Genomic DNA, 18,201 nt, shown 5'->3' with positions numbered 1-18,201 from the left:
GCAGTATCTGTTTTAGGGTCCAATTTATCAAGTCATATAAACATCATAATACATTTGTCATTGTTTTGGTGGTATATTTGTGTCGGTTAGTTGGGTTTCCTTGTGTCTCGACTTCATGTGATATTATGAGGCATCATTAATTGCCTCGTTAACCATCCCCCGACTGTGTAGTTAAAGCCCGTGGGTTTTTTTGCAAGGATTTTCTCCCTTAGTTATGAGACACAGTAGGTGGAACTCATGCAATGACCCAGCCAGGACACTAGGAAACACACCCGGCCAATCAAAACCTTGACAAAACATAACAAAATCTAATCAATACAAAATATATATATACATATATTTATTTTGATTGGTACTCACCTGTGAAGACATGGGCTATAAAGCCAAGGCCCTCCAAAGACCGTCCTTTTATAAATATGTCTTAGCTCAAGCTTCTGTTGCCCCTTTCACACCGATGCATGGAAAAAATATATATATATATAACTGTGTGTGAGGAAGATTAAATAGTGGTTATTAAAAAGTAAGCATGTTTCCCATTGCTTCTTCAATGGCTTCTAAGCAAGGTGAGTTGTAATATGAGTCTAGTGCAGAGTTGGGAACACGATCCAGCAACTGTTTAATGATACATTATTGCTTTATTTGCCAGTTGAGGTCAGTGGTAGAAGGTAAGGGGTAATTTTTATTTTTATTATGATTATAAATGTGGATTCAGAAAACACTGCAATTCATGTCTAACTTAACTGGACATTATGTATTATCATATATATGCTTTTAATTCTTCAGAAACACCAATTTTGTACTATTTGTGCCACCCAAGGACAAAAAATATTTCAAATAATACAACTAATAAGTTTTTCTGTGTGTGTATATTGTCAATTTATATTTTGAAAACATTTATCATTTATTCCAAATGAACAAGTCAGAAAGTAGGTCAAATTCTCTTTTGGTCACGCCCATTGCTGACGCAATTGCACATGCTAAGGAAGTAGCATATGCACATATTAGCTGTGTACCGCAAACATTACAACAGGTAAACAGCCACGCTAGCCTCGAAACCTTATTACTACTACAACTACTGCGTAAGATCGTCTTTTTCAATGTCTTCAGATTGTTGCTCGTGCTAACTTCGTATCACTAAAGTCAAAACCATTGATGGACGTGATGTTTTCATGCTTATTGTACAAAATAGAGTCATATTTTTAGGGCGAAAGTAGCCATAACGTCGGCTATGAGACATGGATTTTCTCACTCTATTTGCCGTCTACGTGGCGGTGGTGTTGACATGCATCATATTTATTTGCAAATATTCTGGTCGTGAGAATAATCCACTCAATAGCATCCTCAATATCATAACAAAGGTAAGGTTTGGGATCTTTATTGATGTTTCAATGTTGTACCGCCAGAGGGCGCTGATAATGCCAATCTCAATTGGATAACATGAAGTATTTTTCGGTGCTTTTTCTCCATCAGGTATTTGCAACTATTACTCCAAAATGGCTCCAGCAGTTTTTTCAGAGATGTTTGCACAGAATGTTTCACAAAAGGTGAGTAGAGCACGTTAGGAAAACAGATTTATTTCTCATTTTAACAAATATACAACTGAATGACAATTTAACCAACCACCTCTTTATAAATAATAGAATAATCTAATATGCCTTTTTTTATTTTTCCAGGAACAACTTCCTAATATATCTGCAATTCCTATTAGTCGGGGCCGTGTATGCAGAGTTCAGCTATGAAGTTTTTGGTTTCTGCCTTGAAATGGGTCTTTCTCAGACTAGCCTATCCGTGCCTTACGTCCTACTCGCCTTTGAGACACTGTTCTTCTACCTTTGTGTCAAGAGAGACCCTGGTTTGTCTTTAACTGGCTCCAAATATAATCACTTTAGTTTTTTTAATTTGTCTTTAACGCATTTTTGTTATTTTTTGCAGGCACCGTGACAGAAAAGACAAACTCCATCCATCTGCACGCGTACCCGTACGACAGAAAACTCTTTCACCCTTCCATGACTTGCCCAACATGCAATCTTATCAAACCTGCTCGCTCCAAGCACTGCAGTAAGTTCTTTATTTTCATCCCTTGTGAGATTATCCGTTTTCTTTATATTGGCAAAGAATGCTTATCATTTCTGATTGTTTCTATCCATTTCACATCACTGTGTTAAGAAATATTTTTTTAGCAATAGGAAATGTAACCTCCATAGCCAAATTGCGTAAAACTAGCCGAAGCTCAAAAGTGAATGTCACAATGAGAAAAGCACAGTAATCCCTCAAATATTGCGGTTCATATAGACCAGGCATGTCCGTGATAATAAAAAAAATAGCAAAGTAGTATGAAGACAGTTTTTTTTTCTTAAGTGCTGAGCAATGTTCCCTCTAATTTTTCATGTAAAACACAAACACGGCAATCTCTTTCTACCACAGGAGTCTGCGAAAGGTGTGTTGGCCGTTTCGACCACCACTGCATCTGGATGAACAACTGCATCGGGGCCTACAATACACGTTACTTCCTCCTCTACCTGCTAGCTTTATGCGCCATGGCTGCCGATATCGCTTTCCTGACTGGTGCCATGTTACTGGAAGTAGTACTTCAATCTGGGCTCTTTTGGGCCAAATATATCGATGAATATGGTCAGCAACAGCAAGCTGGCCCTCAATTTGTCATGCAGGTACTTAATCGTCTTCTGACAAAAGCCGCCATCTTGTTCATGTTGAATTAATTTTCCCTGTTTTTTTTTTTTTACAGCATCTGTTCATGACCTTCCCCAGAATTGTCTTCATGCTGGGATTTGTTGTTTTCGTCTTCCTTTTGCTTGGCGGTTACACGCTATTCAATTTTTTCTTGGCGTTTGTTAATCAGACTTCCAATGAGTGGTACAGGAGTCGATCGCATGCTTGCCAACATTGTAGTCCGACTTTAAAAGACGACGAAATGAGCAGAACGACGACTCACTCAAAACGATTCTACTACAATCGGGGCTTACTTCGGAATTTGGGTGAGATCTTTTTCCCTCCACAGCCTGTTGGGAAAAAGGACAGATGACACAATAGAACCATATTTTGTGAGATTTAATTAAGGTTGTGGTTGGACTCGAACAGTAATCCAATTTTTACTGTACTGTGTCAGGAAAATTCTTGTATGTATTTCTTAGGGATTATTTTTTAATACTTTATATTGACATACTTGGGCAAGTGTGCTATCATTTTCTTTTCAACTATTAAATAGTTGCATTTGTAATCAGAGTATTCTTTTACCCCACATTGCAAAATATATTGAAATTATTTGCAATATTAGCATGCAGTAGAACGCAAATGATGGTTCACATAAGGTTTACAAATACAATTATCAATGTAAAAACAGTTCAGTCAACTCCCCATGCTAATATTTTCAATAGTATTTATCTTATAAATCACTGTGTATTAAAAGGATAACATAGACGTCTTAAAGTACTGTAAATTGTAAGTAAACAAATAATTTGACGAGCAACAATAATTTTCAATGTGAATTATAGTCAGGCATTGAAAAGGAGACCCTATCTAAGGTGGGCGGAGCTTCTTTGGAGGGTCCTGGTTCTTTAACCCGGTGCGGAAGTAAACACAGCCCGGATCGCAATCACCAGAAGGTCAGCTTTTTACACAATAATTGCATTTTGCAATCGTTTTTTCGAGTAAATTGTACTATTTGACATGTTGTAACATGCCCCTGAGTTCTGATCCGGGGTGGGGTTAACGATCGAGACATTTCCCGTTGCTGACAGTCCCTACAAATAGCCTGTTTATTTTTATTCTGTGTCCAGACTTGAGCCCGATTCGACTCTTTCCCTCATGGCCGAGTCCAAATGTGTGCGACTCAGTGGCGATCTGGCCAAAAAACTGCTGGACTCCGTGGACAGCGTCCTGTTCGATTGCGATGGGGTCATCTGGAGGGGAGACCAGGCAGTCCCTGGGGCCCCTCGAGTCATCGAACTGCTCAAAGAAGCCGGCAAGAAGGTATTCTTCGTCACTAACAACAGCAGCAAGACCAAGAAGATGTACGTGGACAAAATGTCCACACTGGGATTCGACACCAAGGAGGATGAGGTGTTCGGGACCGCCTACTGCTCAGCTATGTACCTAAAGACCGTGTGCCAGATGCAGGGGAAAAAGGTCTACTTGATTGGCAGCGATGCCATGAAGCAAGAACTGGAGGCGGTGGGCATCCAGCAGACCGGAGTTGGACCGGACCACGTCTTTGGCAAGCAGGGCGACTGGGCCAACGTGCCTCTCGACCCGGACGTGAAGGCGGTGCTGGTCGGGTTTGACCCGCATTTCAGCTACATGAAGCTGAACAGAGCCTTGCAGTACCTGACCCGGACGGACTGTTTGTTCGTGGGGACCAACAAAGACACCCGGCTGCCGCTGGAAGGGGGTACGGCTGTCCCAGGTAGGAACTACGCCCGGATTTTGCCATATAGTTTCGATTAAGTAGCAAGTAAAAATGACCGGATCTAAGTGCTTGTCAAATTTTCTTGAAAAAAGTCAAATTTTCACCCATTCAGGGGCCGAGCAAAGAGGAGACAAGGGGCCTCTTATGTTAACCTGTGGCTCTCGAGCCTCATGCGGCACCCAAATCAAACTTAAGTCTTTATAACTACCTTAAATAAGTTAATAGTGCTAGTCAGGTCCCCCTTTTCTAATGCCCAACAAACACCCAGCGTTAGTATTGGAATTGTGAACCAAAATGGCGTCCATGAGATAGCTTGCTAGTTTTCCAGTTCACCAGTAAATGTTTTTTTTTCTCTCTCCAGGGACAGGTTGCCTCCTGCTGGCCGTGGAAACGGCTGCCCAGCGGGAGGCGGCCACGGTGGGCAAACCCAATCGCTTCATGTTCGATTGCGTGGCGTCCCAATATGGCTTGGACGCCACTCGCTGCCTGATGGTGGGCGACCGGTTGGACACCGACATCTTGCTGGGTGCCAACTGCGGCCTCAAGACCCTCCTCACCCTCACCGGGGTCAACACGGTGGCGGACGCCCAGGTTAATCGCCAGAGCGACTGCGCCGAGAGGCGGCGGATGGTACCTGATTATTACGTGGACAGCATCGCCGATCTTCTGCCGGCCCTCCAGGGGTGAGACTGTAAAGGACTGACTTTTAGGTCACTACAAGTCCATTTGTCTTCCATTTGTCTCGGATATTTTAATGATTTAATTCAGTGTTTTATGTCCTAACAAAAAAAATGTTATTATAGTCTGTTTTTATCATTCAGGAGGCGATATTTGGACCACAGGACGCCATTTTGTGCCTGAACCTCAAATCGTGGTAAAAAACAATGACATTAATTATGGAATCTAAAATTAAAAGGCACCATTTTGGATTAGTGTTTTAAGTAGTTGCTAATGATTCATTCAAATTAGGTGAGAACATCATAGAATACGTTTTCTATTTTATCTAGCATAGCTGTTAAAATATCTTTCAATGAGGCATAATACAGTCAAGAAGAGAAAATATATATTTATTTCCGTATAAATATATTTTTATGCGCTGTAGAATTTGGAACTATTTAAAGGAATGCTAAGTGTGCTAGCTTGTTTTCCTAAGTTTCACTTTTGCAATACTGTAATTTACCGTATTTTCACAAATATAAGGCGCACTGTCAATGAAGGAACATTGAATTTTTTTCCCATATATAAAGCACACTGGATTATAAGGCGCCCTGTCTATTTTGGACAATAATTTCAGACTTAAATTCGCCTTATAGTCGTAAAAATACGGTAATATGTCAGGAATAACAGTGTTCATGTGAGATACTACTTGTATGATGGCAATGTGGACGCAACATGGCCCAAGTCAACTTTTTCAGACAAAAACATTACATTTGGGTTGGCAAAGTGAATTGCTCATTTTTTTTGATTGAAACTGATTAAAAATGAGCTGGGCAAAATGTAAAGCGTAAAAAAATTAAAACATCTTGAGATCCTTTTTTTGGTTCCATGTCAGTTGATTTTGTATTAATTTCTTTGCGTACATCAAATCTAATGAAAGATGCCTTCCATGGCTCTGTCTATTGTCTGGACTCAATAGCTTCTCTCAAAGCTTCTTTCCACAGGTCAAAAGGCCTGAAAAGCATCTCTCCAGTTAAAGTTCAGGTTCCTACGAAGACGGGATGGAATCATCGAGGAGGGGCGCTCCAAGTGGGAGGACCCTAACAACCGAAAAAAGGCGAGTCGGCCAGGTGAGTCGCATATCAAACCAGCGTTGCCGGCCATGAACGCGCTTTCCCCACCGTGACGATGACGTGTTGGAATCTTCCAGAGGGAGGAGACCCTGTGGTAAGCATTTGTTTTAAAAAAACTATTTTCCTTGATATTTTTTGACTTTTTTTGTCTTTCCTCAGGACGAGGGGTCCTCATTTTTCCGCCAAATCCCCCAAAAAGCCTTCTGTGTCGGTCTCTGGGTCTCCCTACTCCTCATCCTCTTGGCTCTCGGTTTAACTGGACATCTTCGTCCGCCTCCACAACAGGTTTTTTTTCACCCCGATGCCAATTTAATCTCATAATTTAACCGTTATCGTCTTGGTTAGTCTTCACAGGTTGTCAGATTGACCGCGGAGGACTCTGGTGGGATTCAGTTCCTTAATCAGTCGGCAGTGGTGGACCGGGAAAGCGGCCTGGTGACTTTTTCCCTGGAAGGAAAATCCACTGTGATTTTTGACAGCAAAAATGTAAAGTGGTAGGAGCGGGGGTGGGGAAGGCAATCGTTAAGGGCCTCTCTGTGAGTGTTGGATTTTTGCTTCCGAATGATCCGGTTCGGACGGTCGAAGAACGGGGGTTGGGTGGTAACAAGAAGCACCTGATTGAGATTCACTGATTGCACTTGCAGGTCTCCACAATAGTTAGAAGGCAACTTCTTTATGGCTTGGAAAAAAAACTGCACTCACTATGGCACTTTTACAGAAATAATCTTAGAGTCTGACTTTTAAATGAACAAAATTTTAATCACAATGTAGTACAGAACTATGCTACTTTTTGTGTGTATGTCTCAAACTATACAAGGGACTAAAAAGGATTTTTTTAGGTTTATTTATATGTTATGTTCATTCACATATGTATGTTGGTTAATATGTATTGTGCTTTTATTTAATACTTTAGATTAATAGAGGGTGGCAGGGTAAAGTGTATGGAGATTTTTTACGAATTTTTTTTTTCTATTTATTTTTTAGGGGTTGATCTGTTACCAGCCGGCCAATCAGGAGAGCTGCTTGCTGTGGACCATGGAGACATCTGATTATGAGAATGTATACTCACTACTTGGAGCAGCAACACATCAGGTGACAAGTACAGTAGTAGTAGTACAGTTCATGTATACATAGATTTTTTTTGTGCCATTTTGGGGCAGTTTCAATTTGTTAGTGTTCACTCTACAAATAACAACTATTATTTCACCACATGACAATCACCCGCCACACTTAACATTATGTTTAGTACATGACGACTTCAATGCAAAGTTCTAACATGAAGAAGAGACTTTTAAAAGTCTCCTTGTGTGTCTCCTACTGGATTCCTTAGAACATGTGATCCCTGCCACTCGGGCTCTTCTTACAGGAGACACAATGGTTACACTGTTCATGGGGGTCGAGGTGGAGGGGCTTTGGAGTACTTAAGATTTCTCTTTTAGAGTGAAATACTGCCTGACACAATTCCAAAGACTTTCTATTTAAGTCATATGCTCACCAACTATACGTTTAATAACCATAATGTCATTAAAATGTGAACCCCTTGAGGACCAAGACTAAATTTGGTGGAAAAGTACTTTATCACATGTCAGCTTCTTTTATATAGTTTGGAGACCATGGCTTAATGCAACCTGTATATTTATCTCCAGCAGAGTCATTTCCAGCTGCACGTGAACGAAACCCAGAGACGTACAGAGTTTTTGGGGGTCTTGGCTGCAAGTCAAGCGGACATTTCTACTTTACAGGAGCCCATCAGGCATCTGTGTCGGGATAGGACCACCCACTGGACCAAAAAAACTGAAGGTAAAAGGACCATAAACTCCAAATATGCTGATTTTTATCTATTTTTTCATTGTGTAATGTTGCTGATTGTCATGGCATATTTTTTAAGAGCAAAATGTTATTTTCTCCTTCACAATTGATAAATGTATAAGTAAATTTAAGACTAAATAATGACCAGGCTACTTTTTTGTGTTTTTCTTTTATAGGACCGGGTAGACAGAGGCTAGTCTACTTCTGCATCGACATCTGCTTCCCCAATAACATCTGTGCATCGGTTTGTTTTTACTACTTACCGGAGTAATCAGAAATATCAATTTTAAGAAGGTGAGGAGATACTTTTGTCTTTTAGCTTCTTCCACAAGGCCAAAAATGGCGGCACTTTTACAAAAAATCATTAAAAAAGATCCCCGCACTTGTAACAACAACCAGTGCGATGACTGTTGTTAAATAAAAGTGCATTTAATAAAAGAATAGTTGTTGTACTCTCACATAGTAAAACAATGGGATGTGATTGCAAATGTATATTTTTAATTCTCAGTACAGAAGTAACAACATATGACATAAAATGAAGAAATTATAGAATAATTGAGAATAGAATAAATGACATAATATTTGAGGGTGAGGTCATTGAAAAAACTGAATCAAAATTGACCTGTATTTTGTACATGATTCTGTAAATGCACTTTAATTGGAATAATAGTAATAAATAGGACTTAGCACCCTGGACAGCGACGTGGGAAAAGTTGGAGATGGACCAATGAAATGTTAATCAGTTGTTGTCACTCTGGTTTTGACTCCACAAAAGACTAAAGAGAAGGTATTTGACAAAAAAAAAGATAGTTTTCCCTCCTCAGCTCAGCACGCTGTCGTTAAAGGCGAGACACACTACGGCCTTCTGGTGGCCGCTGTACTCCCGTTTAATCTCGCCCGTTTCTACGCACCAAAGACGAGCCAAGTTGTCGGAAGAAGCTGAGAAGAAATGGAAAGAAAGTTGAGTCATTTTCCCGGTAATTTATTTTTTTAGGGGTTCAAGTATTGTTTTATGTTATTTTTTATTTTTTTATTTATACTGACTGACCTGTGACAATGTACTGCGAATCCCCAGAAAAAGCGCAATCCCACATCCAGCCTCTGGATGTCTCTCCCGGGTTGTTACTCTTAATGCTTAGTTCCGTCATAAGCGAAAAGTTGGAAGTTCTCCAAATTTTGCAGGTTTGATCCGCTGAGCAAGTGGCCAAAAGACTGAAAAAAAAACATAGACGTCATTACCGGCCATGGCTACCTTGGTCGGCAAAAATCCGAAACTCACGTTGAATCGGGGCTGAATTTGCAACGGAGAGAATAGCGTTGGTGCGCTGGGATTTTGGTTTTGGGGATAAGTTGCGTTACTTCGTCTCCCATCCCTCCTGCCAGGTTCCACACGTAACAGTTACCCTAAAAAGGAGGAAAATAATATAGTTTACTTATAGGTAAAGTTAGATACATTGCTATATATTAGCATGTTAATGTTAAGTTCTTATTTATCACTTAGTATTAAAAACATTGTTATTTTCATTTAATCTTTATTTGACTACACTGGTTATACTTTTTTAGAGTATAATAATAAATATAGTTTTGACTTAGTGTATTGTTCAAATTTAAATTTGAAAAAAAAAAGTTCTTTATTGGACTTCAAATAACTCATTGTTAAATAATATTAATAGTTTTGACTTAAAGTGTATTATTCAAATTTAAATTTGACAAAAAATGTTATTTATTGGACAAAATCATCTTTATTGGACTTCTCATAACTCAGTGTATACTTTTTTCAGTTTAATAACATAAATGGTTTTGACTTAAGTGTATTATTCCCATTTAAATTTGATTAAAAAATTAATAAAAAATGTAAAATATGTTACTGACCGAGCTGTTAACTGCCGCCATGTAACTGGCATCCGGATCAATGTGAACAGCATTAACTGAAACCTCCGGCTCAGGAATCAATTGCTCATTGTGGTCTGTCTTCAAATCCCAAATGTGAATAACTCCACTCTGGTCTCCAACTATCAACTCTGCCTGAAAACAACAACAACAAAAAAACAATGTAAATTAAAACAAAGCCCACCTCAAACCACAATAAACACTTAAATAATAACTCACCTGATTTGGATGCAGGCAAACACAGTTGATGGGCGCATTGACCTGGAAAATCCTCTGACACTGGAGATTTCTAGACCTGCCAAAAAATGACTTTACCTTTAAACTACATCCTCTCCAATACAAAAACTGTACTGTAATTGATGAGCATTTTACTCCTGTGTCACCATAACTCTGCTTCTTCTTCTTTCTAGACTACAAATTCAAAACCCCATCCTAACTGGACCACCTAGATGTTGACAAACCTGAGATCCCAAATCCGAGCCATGCAATCTTCTCCTCCCGTGTACATCCAGCGTCCATCTTCATGGAATCCAACAGAGGTAATATTTTTGCTTACGCCATCATAGTTGATCACGGGGTTGGGGTTGTTGGAGTTCAGATCATACATTCGGATATGTTGATACCCTAAAATAGGGGAATTTGCATAAGGATCATCCTAAAATGTCAAATAATAATTGGACTTACCTGCAGCAGCTATCATACTCCTATCAGGGGTTACTTCAAGTGAACTTACTTGCTTTAAAAAGAAAAATGTTAAGGAAAATGTTGCAGAATGTTATTGGAGTTAAATTTGAGAACTTTAAGCTTGATCTCCAAAAGTAAAGGATACAGAGTCCTGGTGCTGGACCGTCCTGGTGCAGATGCCACTGTGGGCCTGCCAGAATCGGACAGTGTGGTCGTAACCAGCCGTGGCCAAAATGACCGGATCGCTGCCCACGGTGCTTTGATTCACGTTCATTTTTTTTTTGGACCTGGCAACCTGATTCAATATGTCACAATGTTATCAATCAAATGTCCAAAATAATAACAACAGCTAATGTCAGCGATGTGACATAGTTATACGTGTCAGATGCTGAGGAACAATTACATTACATTTTTGGGGGGAATTTAATTCAATAAGAGTTAGATCGCGGAAAAAAAGGTTTGTAATGTAATTGTGAAGTTGAAAATAGTATTTGTTTTGATTACCTTTTGCTTGTGGTGATGCCGATGGGTACGCCTTGCAAAATGGCACCACGAGAAACAAATATATAGTTGGAAATATGTTCCGTCTTGATTAATTTTCAATTCAAAAATGATACATAAGCCAATTATACTATTAGAGTAGATAAATATTAAATAATTTATACTTTGAATACTATAATGTATATGAGTTTTATTTTAAAGTCAATTTTATTTATATCTAAATTCACCATAGAGCTCCATAGAATTATACATAACAATAAAATATATAATAATTTTTAAAATGCGTAATGACATTAATAGGAAATATTAGGGATGTCAAAACAAATTAATTTCAGTGTAATTAAATTCAATATTTAAAGAAAAAATATGAGGCTTTACCTTTTTAAATAATATTACTACTAATATGGAATAATAATGTTACAGAATCCTAGCAGTAATTTAGGACACCAGTTTTGATCCAAGAATGCAACTTTATTTCAAGATTTGAAAACCCTGAACAAATTGAAAACAGTTTTGTAAAACCTGACAAACAATCATAACACAACCCTGCAGAAAAAGAGCAATGAACACTAGCTCTTTTCATATTTGTTGAACTATTTTGGCATCTGCTTAGCACTTTCAGAACTTCCCATCTGAGGTTTAAAACAAGGTACTCGAGCTGCCTGAATCAAGGTCGACATGAATTGCTTCACCTCATCCGAGTCGGCCAATGAGCAGGCCAGGACCACCGCCACAAACCCACTTTTGGTCCTAGTGGAGGGTAGAACCTAAAACAGTTTTTGAAATAAGCAAAGTAAGATGCAGTGGTCCAATTATTAATGAAAAATGCAATGTAAGTTAAGTTAAATGTCTTGTGTGGGCCATGTTGAATAATAATTTCATTTTCTGTAGGCCAATAAAAACTAGGCTATTTCAATATGTACTATAATACCTTCACACATGTTCTGCATCTCTCCAACAGAAACTTCCACTTCATTGCAGAGCGTTCATTGTCAGTCATGTGAGTAAACTGTTCTGTCTAAAAGAAAAAGTGTATTAAAAAACAACAACAACATACTGTAGTAACATTTTTTTCTCCAATTTCACTAACAGTGCAGCCCAACATGGCCTCAGCGACTGGACTTTTGAGAGTACACCCATGGATGGTGCCTGTATGGTCTGTGAGGTCCATCAGAAGATCAAATCCCACAGTGGATGAAAAAGCTTGACCTCTGCCTGGACACAGTTGGTTGGTGCAATACTGCGCGCCTTCTTCAACCTGGAATTTGCACTTGGCGCTGAAAAACAGAAGGTAAAAAATGAGGAAATAGGAATGAGACATGTCTGGTGAGCATACCATCGAGTCCTGATGACTTTTGAAACGGTTGCGTCCAGATCCAGCTTGGAGATGAAGCAGTAGGTGATGCCATAGGACGCTTCGCTACTTTCTTGGACTTTGTTTTTCAGTTGGCTGACCGTGTACACGTCGGTGATGGACTCTGCTGTAGAACCAAAGTGGGTGAAATGACTGACAAATGAAACTTCATGTCATGTGAGTTAGCTAAATTGCTATGTGACTTCTCACTGCTAGGCTAAATGCTCATATTAGCTTTGAGATCTTAAATGTAAGCATTTTAGAGGTGAATATTGGTCTTTATGATTACCCAGAACATTCTCTGGCATGTCCTCTTGTTCCAGAGCGCCAGATTCGAACATCTCTCTGGCATAGCGGCACAGCGGACCGGCCTCTTGCGTGTCTGTAAACAAATAATAACTGACATACATCACACTTCTCCAATTGCGCTAAACTGACGGACTGTCGCCGCCAGTCTAGTATCCCAAAATACCTTTTAAAACATGAAACTATGCTTTTTTTTTAGGCTTACCAGGATTGACAGTAATAATGGTTTTGGAGTTGACCGTGGCAGTCATTCCATTGCGGAACCTGTCAAAGTTAATCTTGGTATCCGCGATGAAGATCACTTGGAATGAAGAAACAAGTCAAAACAAGGGTAAGTTATCTTAAAAAAATAACACAGCGTTTCATCTCAAGTGTCCTATCGGTTGTGTTTGCCATTTTTGCCCAGGGAATGTTAATAGGATATGACAAGTGGCAATAACATTTCAAATTGGGATTCAATTCCTACCGGTTCCTTTAGATACTGAAGTCTGAATGAGATGAATGGCTTCTTTGTCCCAACTGTGAACGAATCAGAGGTCGGGAGGTCAGTCAGATGAGGACACAGGAACTTTTAGCTTGAATATTATATCGATTTTATAAGTGGTAACTACCAGATGAGGGGAAAGGACGACACCAAGTCGTCAAAAAGTTTGACTTCCAATCTCTGTCCTTGGCTTCCATCTGATTTTCGGAATAGTTTCATATCCCCAGTCTGAAAAGGATTTAACAAGGCATTTAAATAACACAAAATTAATATTATTCACAGTCAATGTTCCCTCTAAGCAGCGCAATTGCGCAATACTCGTCTTCTTTGCGCAGCAGCAATCAATTGGCGCGCAGTAAATAAAATCCAAACTTTTTTATTTATTTTTTAAATTATTTTTATTATTTTTTTACCCTTTTCCCCATGATGGCGCCGTTAATGTGACAGCCAATGGCAGTAGCTCTTATATTTTTCATGTTTTACAGCATATTTTACATTAAAAATTAGAGGGAACATTGTTCACAGTATGTACACATTTTTGGGCCTGATTTAAAAATAAAATGGCAGACTCACCGCTTTGACAGCAGCAAGTATGTTTATAAAAGATCCCTCCAAATTCTGTCCATTGGCCAAAACGTCTCCCAAAGAGTAGAAATCTCTAGAATCTTTGACTGGGATGTAAAATAGTGGCAGTAAGCTATCGCTAGTGTCCACATCTGTACATAGAGATACTTTGGAATGACTTTCTGCCAGCATTAACCTGTAAGGACTAAGAGAAAGGAGACAGAGAGGAGAATTGTAAGCCATAATGTAAATATATTTAGCTAGTATTGCTTGTTTACCTTGGTGTTGTTGGACAGAATCGTTCCTCCTTTTCTGGATCTTTGCTGGCCACTAATGGGTTGTCAATAATGACTAGAAATAGTAATAAAAGTGTAAAGGAAAGTCACATTTTTAATAGTTGTTTTCAAGGGAAAGGGGGCCTTGGAGCAGGTAGTATAAAGATTATTATTATTTTCTTACCAATATCACCAATATTAAAGCTTTGGGAAAGTCCATGGATGTAATTATCATTTCCCCAAGCAGATACATTCATAAAGAAGTCAGGAGAGTCCTTTACAGTGAAGCCAAAAGTGAATCTGTCCACACCAACATCTGAAATACACACACTGACAGTAAGTAAATAACCGAAAAGGTGTAATGTGTATATTCTCCACAGGAGGGCGATACTGGGTAACACACGAAGGGGATGTATTAATCCATAATTTTGCAATAAACGAAGAAATTGGAAAATTGGATGCATACTTTTTCTGTCAGGGAAGCTCTTTATATCAGTTTTTCCGATGATGATGCCAACCACTTTCTGGAAAGGATCAAATACTTATGATATTGTAAGTACTTTAGCATGGAAAACAAGCCTAAAATGTTAGTGTACAACTTTATAACATCCAGAAAAAAAATCGTAGCCAGTTTGCCTTTTTGGAATAAGTTTGAGGAATTTTGTGAAATGAATATTATTTTGCTTACAGTGTGAAACAAGTTGGGATGAAGTTCAGAGATGCTACTGTAGTTCGTGGCCGCCATGTTTTTTGCAATCAAGCTAATTGCTAAAGTATTGTGCGCAATACTTCCTTGTCCAGCTTCAAGTCGATGTCCAAGTCCAACAAGGTAAATACGCACTCTAAATACAAATAACTATATTTACCTATTTAATAACTCGACGTGTTTAATGTTCTGTCAATCTTTCTTCAACGCGATTGTATTTTATTGCGTCAAAATTGCTAGTAGACCAACTACGGAGCTAGCTAGTACAGTATAGTATAGTATATACTTGATTCCTTCGGGGCGGTGCTTCTCGATTATATTATGTTTGCATTTTGTGCCCCCCAATCAAAAATGTTAGTATATATAATATAAGTAACACCCTGAGTGAACTCTTGACAGTAAAAACGCCACTGATATCCACTAAATAAATATGTGATCGCACTTATTATTTGAGTCTGGTGAAAAGTATGTATTTTTTTTTTTAAGTCAAAAGCTCCTATGTATCGAATTGCGGCCCCCTGGGATCGAACCGGAACCCTCTGGGGCCCAAAATTAATATCTGCAAATCCCTATGTCATGTATTGTTGCTTCTGCCATTTGGTATATTTTGATTCAAGTATTAGAAATAAAGATACGGATTTTCATATCAATAGAATGTAAAGCAATTGTAATGAGTAACTATTTTTGTATGTGAAATATCTAAATGCTTTCTAAATGTTGCACCAGAGACTTTTTTTGTGTGGATATTGTCATGCTAATCTATTCTTATCATAATTCACAGGAAAGGATTCAACAGAAGACAGTTTGGCAAAGATGAATGTGACAATTTCCTGTAAGTTTGATTGAACAAAGCTTTATCTGACTTATGATATTGTCTTATTTAGCTAAGCATGAATGAAGAGTTATGACAGTAAATCCTCAAATACTGCATTTTTTTTAAATACTCTTTCCTCTTCCGTTGTCTCTATGTATGATTATAATCCCCCACAGTTGAGAAATTTGACAGTGCATACAGGCAAGAATCTATTAAATAATGTAGTACTGTGCAATGTAAAAACAGGAGTTATTATCTACCTTGATGTTGGGAACAAGATGCACCAATTTAAATGAGATGCCATTTCAAAGTCTAATTTAATTCCACTTTTATTTGCATCCCTAACCCATCAATCACAGCCACGCCTCAAAATCATATACATCAAGTGAAATGGTACATTTGGTTGAATGATTTATTGATATTGATTCGCCGTCTATTTAATCTACCATTCGCCATTCTTCAATCCAATACGGAACGTTTAAGAGCTTTGCTTTCTGGTGCTAATATTTGTTGATTAATAACCTGGAAAAGAGAAGATTATGACAATAAAAATGTTGATTTCATTTCAGGTTATGAGTGATATGCAGCGTGTACTGATAAGCAACCAGAAGAGGTAAAATATGTAAGTACTCATTGAATTTTAAGTTACTGGTGTCACCCTATTTTAAAAAAATATATATATATAGATTTTATTTATTAATTAATAGAGGAAAAAAATTGCAAATTGGGGTCACCCCTATTATAACTTAATTAACTAAAAATAATAATTTAATGCTGATTTCATCTTTCAGTGTAGTTTGCACATTTTTATTAACTTTCCAAAATATATAGATATTTTTATTAATTAATAGCGTGGATAAAAACGCAAAGTAATGTGACCCCCCTATTATAACTTTTTTTTTGAAAAAATGTCAGTGCTGAGTTGGAGTTTCTGTGTGGATTTTCACATTTTTAAGAACTTAAAAAATATTTATATAGTTTTTTTTAATTAATTAATAGCAGAAAAATATTGCAAAATACAATCACCCCTATTATAACTTTTTTTTTTGTGCTGAGTCTGAGTTTCATTGTGTATTTTCACATTTTTATGAGCTTTTAAAACATATATATATTTTTTTTATTAAAACTGGAAAAAATGTGTAGTGAATTTGCAATAATCGAGGGATTACTGTACTATAAATGTGTATCTTTGTGTTTCTGTTTTGGTTTAAATCTTGATAGCCCCTTCAAAATTAATGCTTGTTTTGTCGGCCAGCTTCAGGCATTTCCTATCACGTGTGTGTGTTTAGTAGTACCCTGAATGGTGTACTGTACACAAAAAATGTTTTATGTTCTGCAGGTGGCCTTCTTCTGTACTTTAACTAAAAACATGGCTCAACTTCAAACTCTGCGCAAACAAGGTGTTTCGAATAGAAATGCCACGAACGTCAATGTTTCGGCAATCACGATTGATTTTTATCTACGGCGTAGTAGTGGAACAGTCTGGCTACTTTATGGCAGCATCTTTGTAGGTTTTTGAACCCCAAAGCTGAATAGGACCTTTTGTTTGCTGCCATTGATTTCCTTTGGGTGGAATTGGACCTGGCCAGTTAACAGATTACTGCATTTCAAAGCACTTAAAGCAATGTTTAAGTAAGTCAAGTTGTTACAGGGAGGAAAAGAGTAAGAACAGAATCAATCCACAATCTGCCATGAAATGTAAACAAACCCAAATTTGGGAGAAATCCGGAGTACGTGGAGTTAATCGAATCATACTTTTTGCTAACATGAATCTGATCTTGCGATTTTGAAGATTAAATCCAATGAAAATGTATTGATGCCAATTGAAAATGATTCTGGGCAGAATCAGTCCATCAAAAAGTTTCCAATCTTGACAGAAATTCCACATTTGACCTTATGCGACTAAAATTCAGAAAGTTTCTGGTCTCAGGATGCGGCAGAGGGAGCAAACACGTTTCTTTAATTAGCGCCGAGTGTTACATTAAGCAGGCGCTTGCTTCCATTCCTCAGAACAATGAAACATTGTCTCAAAAAACAGAGATTTTCACCATGAGGGCTTAGTTGCATTTGTGTCTTTTATTCTTCTTAATGAGTCTATCCAGTGCTAGTGTGTCCAAGCGGTGGTCTGTGGGCAACCTGCGGTATAGGCAGTAAGTCATTTTGTCAAAATATAATTTTTTTGACTCGGGCGTTCGATTGTTTCAACAACAAAAAAACTAAAATTGGACAAATTGAATTTATTTAGTGCATTTGTCATTTAAAGAAAAGTTGAGTGTGCTTAACATAAGGTGGGGTTAAACGGTGATCTCTATTATGACTATTTTTGTAAGAAACTAGATTTTTTTAACCATATTGCTAAGACTAATGAATTCAACAGCGAAAAAAACGTGAGAAACCACCAGAGATCCCGAAACAAACCAATTCCGACATGACGTCAAGACAACTTCTAATGTTTACCAGGAAGTTTACTTACATAGGGCTTATCTGTACACATGTCTTGTATCCGTGTAAATAAGTGTCCTCATCGCTTTAGTTATTTCTAATTTGCGCAATCTGTAAAATTGCAGTTCAAAATGCATTTAGAAAAGCGTGAAAGAC

General features: G+C 38.1%; 5 protein-coding genes and 1 long non-coding RNA gene across 9 annotated transcripts; 4 read left to right on the top strand and 2 right to left on the bottom strand.

Moving 5' to 3' along the window:
- Positions 1–488: 488 nt before the first annotated feature.
- Positions 489–3,195, top strand: zdhhc4 (zDHHC palmitoyltransferase 4). 3 transcript variants are annotated; one of them, XM_077739003.1, is made up of 6 exons: positions 489–563; positions 1,471–1,544; positions 1,674–1,852; positions 1,933–2,058; positions 2,425–2,669; positions 2,747–3,195. In XM_077739003.1, the coding sequence occupies exons 2-6, from the start codon at positions 1,531–1,533 to the stop codon at positions 3,041–3,043; spliced, it is 861 nt and encodes a 286-aa protein (XP_077595129.1). In that variant the 5' UTR covers positions 489–563; positions 1,471–1,530; the 3' UTR covers positions 3,044–3,195. The 3 variants fall into 3 exon arrangements, with proteins under 3 accessions (XP_077595129.1, XP_077595128.1, XP_077595127.1); XM_077739002.1 differs by lacking the exon at positions 489–563 and adding an exon at positions 958–1,030; XM_077739001.1 differs by lacking the exon at positions 489–563 and adding an exon at positions 967–1,358.
- Positions 3,196–3,496: 301 nt separating this feature from the next.
- pgp (phosphoglycolate phosphatase) lies at positions 3,497–5,960 on the top strand. Its single transcript, XM_077739004.1, has 4 exons — positions 3,497–3,623; positions 3,798–4,423; positions 4,788–5,109; positions 5,248–5,960. Exons 2-4 carry the CDS (start codon positions 3,826–3,828, stop codon positions 5,285–5,287), a joined length of 960 nt encoding a protein of 319 aa, XP_077595130.1. The 5' UTR covers positions 3,497–3,623; positions 3,798–3,825; the 3' UTR covers positions 5,288–5,960.
- Positions 5,961–6,106: 146 nt separating this feature from the next.
- bricd5 (BRICHOS domain containing 5) lies at positions 6,107–8,627 on the top strand. Of its 2 annotated transcripts, none has more exons than XM_077739006.1 (6): positions 6,107–6,310; positions 6,376–6,501; positions 6,562–6,702; positions 7,201–7,308; positions 7,866–8,016; positions 8,202–8,627. In XM_077739006.1, the coding sequence occupies exons 1-6, from the start codon at positions 6,272–6,274 to the stop codon at positions 8,294–8,296; spliced, it is 660 nt and encodes a 219-aa protein (XP_077595132.1). In that variant the 5' UTR covers positions 6,107–6,271; the 3' UTR covers positions 8,297–8,627. The 2 variants fall into 2 exon arrangements, with proteins under 2 accessions (XP_077595132.1, XP_077595131.1); XM_077739005.1 differs by having other exon boundaries at positions 7,863–8,016; positions 8,202–8,626.
- mlst8 (MTOR associated protein, LST8 homolog (S. cerevisiae)) lies at positions 8,502–11,149 on the bottom strand. The gene is made up of 9 exons (XM_077739007.1): positions 11,104–11,149; positions 10,745–10,894; positions 10,600–10,651; positions 10,377–10,539; positions 10,135–10,210; positions 9,898–10,050; positions 9,305–9,429; positions 9,074–9,237; positions 8,502–8,964 (listed from the first exon to the last, which is right to left on the bottom strand). The coding sequence occupies exons 2-9, from the start codon at positions 10,871–10,873 to the stop codon at positions 8,846–8,848; spliced, it is 981 nt and encodes a 326-aa protein (XP_077595133.1). The 5' UTR covers positions 10,874–10,894; positions 11,104–11,149; the 3' UTR covers positions 8,502–8,845.
- A 424-nt stretch (positions 11,150–11,573) lies between these two features.
- Positions 11,574–15,076, bottom strand: meiob (meiosis specific with OB-fold). Its single transcript, XM_077739107.1, has 13 exons — positions 14,772–15,076; positions 14,550–14,607; positions 14,268–14,399; positions 14,087–14,159; positions 13,818–14,013; positions 13,372–13,472; positions 13,227–13,279; positions 12,966–13,061; positions 12,744–12,836; positions 12,437–12,581; positions 12,191–12,377; positions 12,032–12,118; positions 11,574–11,867 (listed from the first exon to the last, which is right to left on the bottom strand). Exons 1-13 carry the CDS (start codon positions 14,826–14,828, stop codon positions 11,694–11,696), a joined length of 1,452 nt encoding a protein of 483 aa, XP_077595233.1. The 5' UTR covers positions 14,829–15,076; the 3' UTR covers positions 11,574–11,693.
- Positions 14,531–16,227, top strand: LOC144211692 (uncharacterized). The gene is made up of 4 exons (XR_013329634.1): positions 14,531–14,635; positions 14,774–14,912; positions 15,571–15,621; positions 16,173–16,227. It is a non-coding gene; the product is annotated as an uncharacterized LOC144211692 (long non-coding RNA).
- Positions 16,228–18,201: the final 1,974 nt, after the last annotated feature.

Source organism: Stigmatopora nigra, chromosome 18, assembly GCF_051989575.1.
Source record: "Stigmatopora nigra isolate UIUO_SnigA chromosome 18, RoL_Snig_1.1, whole genome shotgun sequence".
Classification (NCBI taxonomy): Eukaryota; Metazoa; Chordata; class Actinopteri; order Syngnathiformes; family Syngnathidae; genus Stigmatopora; species Stigmatopora nigra.
Note: the sequence above shows the minus strand (reverse complement) of the source record. Positions and strands in the feature narration are given on the sequence as shown.

What these genes read in the sequence shown, in the direction of transcription:
- zdhhc4 (XM_077739001.1), top strand. Translation starts at nt 1,236, where the DNA reads ATGGATTTTCTCACTCTATTTGCCGTCTACGTGGCGGTGGTGTTGACA. An exon ending in TGCTCGCTCCAAGCACTGCA is followed by an intron (nt 2,059 to 2,424) that starts GTAAGTTCTTTA and finishes TTTCTACCACAG; the next exon opens with GAGTCTGCGAAAGGTGTGTT. An exon ending in GCCCTCAATTTGTCATGCAG is followed by an intron (nt 2,670 to 2,746) that starts GTACTTAATCGT and finishes TTTTTTTTACAG; the next exon opens with CATCTGTTCATGACCTTCCC.
- pgp (XM_077739004.1), top strand. Translation starts at nt 3,826, where the DNA reads ATGGCCGAGTCCAAATGTGTGCGACTCAGTGGCGATCTGGCCAAAAAA. An exon ending in AGGGGGTACGGCTGTCCCAG is followed by an intron (nt 4,424 to 4,787) that starts GTAGGAACTACG and finishes TTCTCTCTCCAG; the next exon opens with GGACAGGTTGCCTCCTGCTG. An exon ending in CTTCTGCCGGCCCTCCAGGG is followed by an intron (nt 5,110 to 5,247) that starts GTGAGACTGTAA and finishes TTTATCATTCAG; the next exon opens with GAGGCGATATTTGGACCACA.
- bricd5 (XM_077739005.1), top strand. Translation starts at nt 6,272, where the DNA reads ATGACGTGTTGGAATCTTCCAGAGGGAGGAGACCCTGTG. An exon ending in TTCGTCCGCCTCCACAACAG is followed by an intron (nt 6,502 to 6,561) that starts GTTTTTTTTCAC and finishes CGTCTTGGTTAG; the next exon opens with TCTTCACAGGTTGTCAGATT. An exon ending in TTGGAGCAGCAACACATCAG is followed by an intron (nt 7,309 to 7,862) that starts GTGACAAGTACA and finishes ATTTATCTCCAG; the next exon opens with CAGAGTCATTTCCAGCTGCA.
- mlst8 (XM_077739007.1), bottom strand. Translation starts at nt 10,873, where the DNA reads ATGAACGTGAATCAAAGCACCGTGGGCAGCGATCCGGTCATTTTGGCC. An exon ending in GCTCGGATTTGGGATCTCAG is followed by an intron (nt 10,211 to 10,376) that starts GTTTGTCAACAT and finishes ATTTTTTGGCAG; the next exon opens with GTCTAGAAATCTCCAGTGTC. An exon ending in TGGCGGCAGTTAACAGCTCG is followed by an intron (nt 9,430 to 9,897) that starts GTCAGTAACATA and finishes CCTCCTTTTTAG; the next exon opens with GGTAACTGTTACGTGTGGAA.
- meiob (XM_077739107.1), bottom strand. Translation starts at nt 14,828, where the DNA reads ATGGCGGCCACGAACTACAGTAGCATCTCTGAACTTCATCCCAACTTG. An exon ending in CTTTAATATTGGTGATATTG is followed by an intron (nt 14,160 to 14,267) that starts GTAAGAAAATAA and finishes TACTATTTCTAG; the next exon opens with TCATTATTGACAACCCATTA. An exon ending in TTCAGTATCTAAAGGAACCG is followed by an intron (nt 13,062 to 13,226) that starts GTAGGAATTGAA and finishes CTTCATTCCAAG; the next exon opens with TGATCTTCATCGCGGATACC.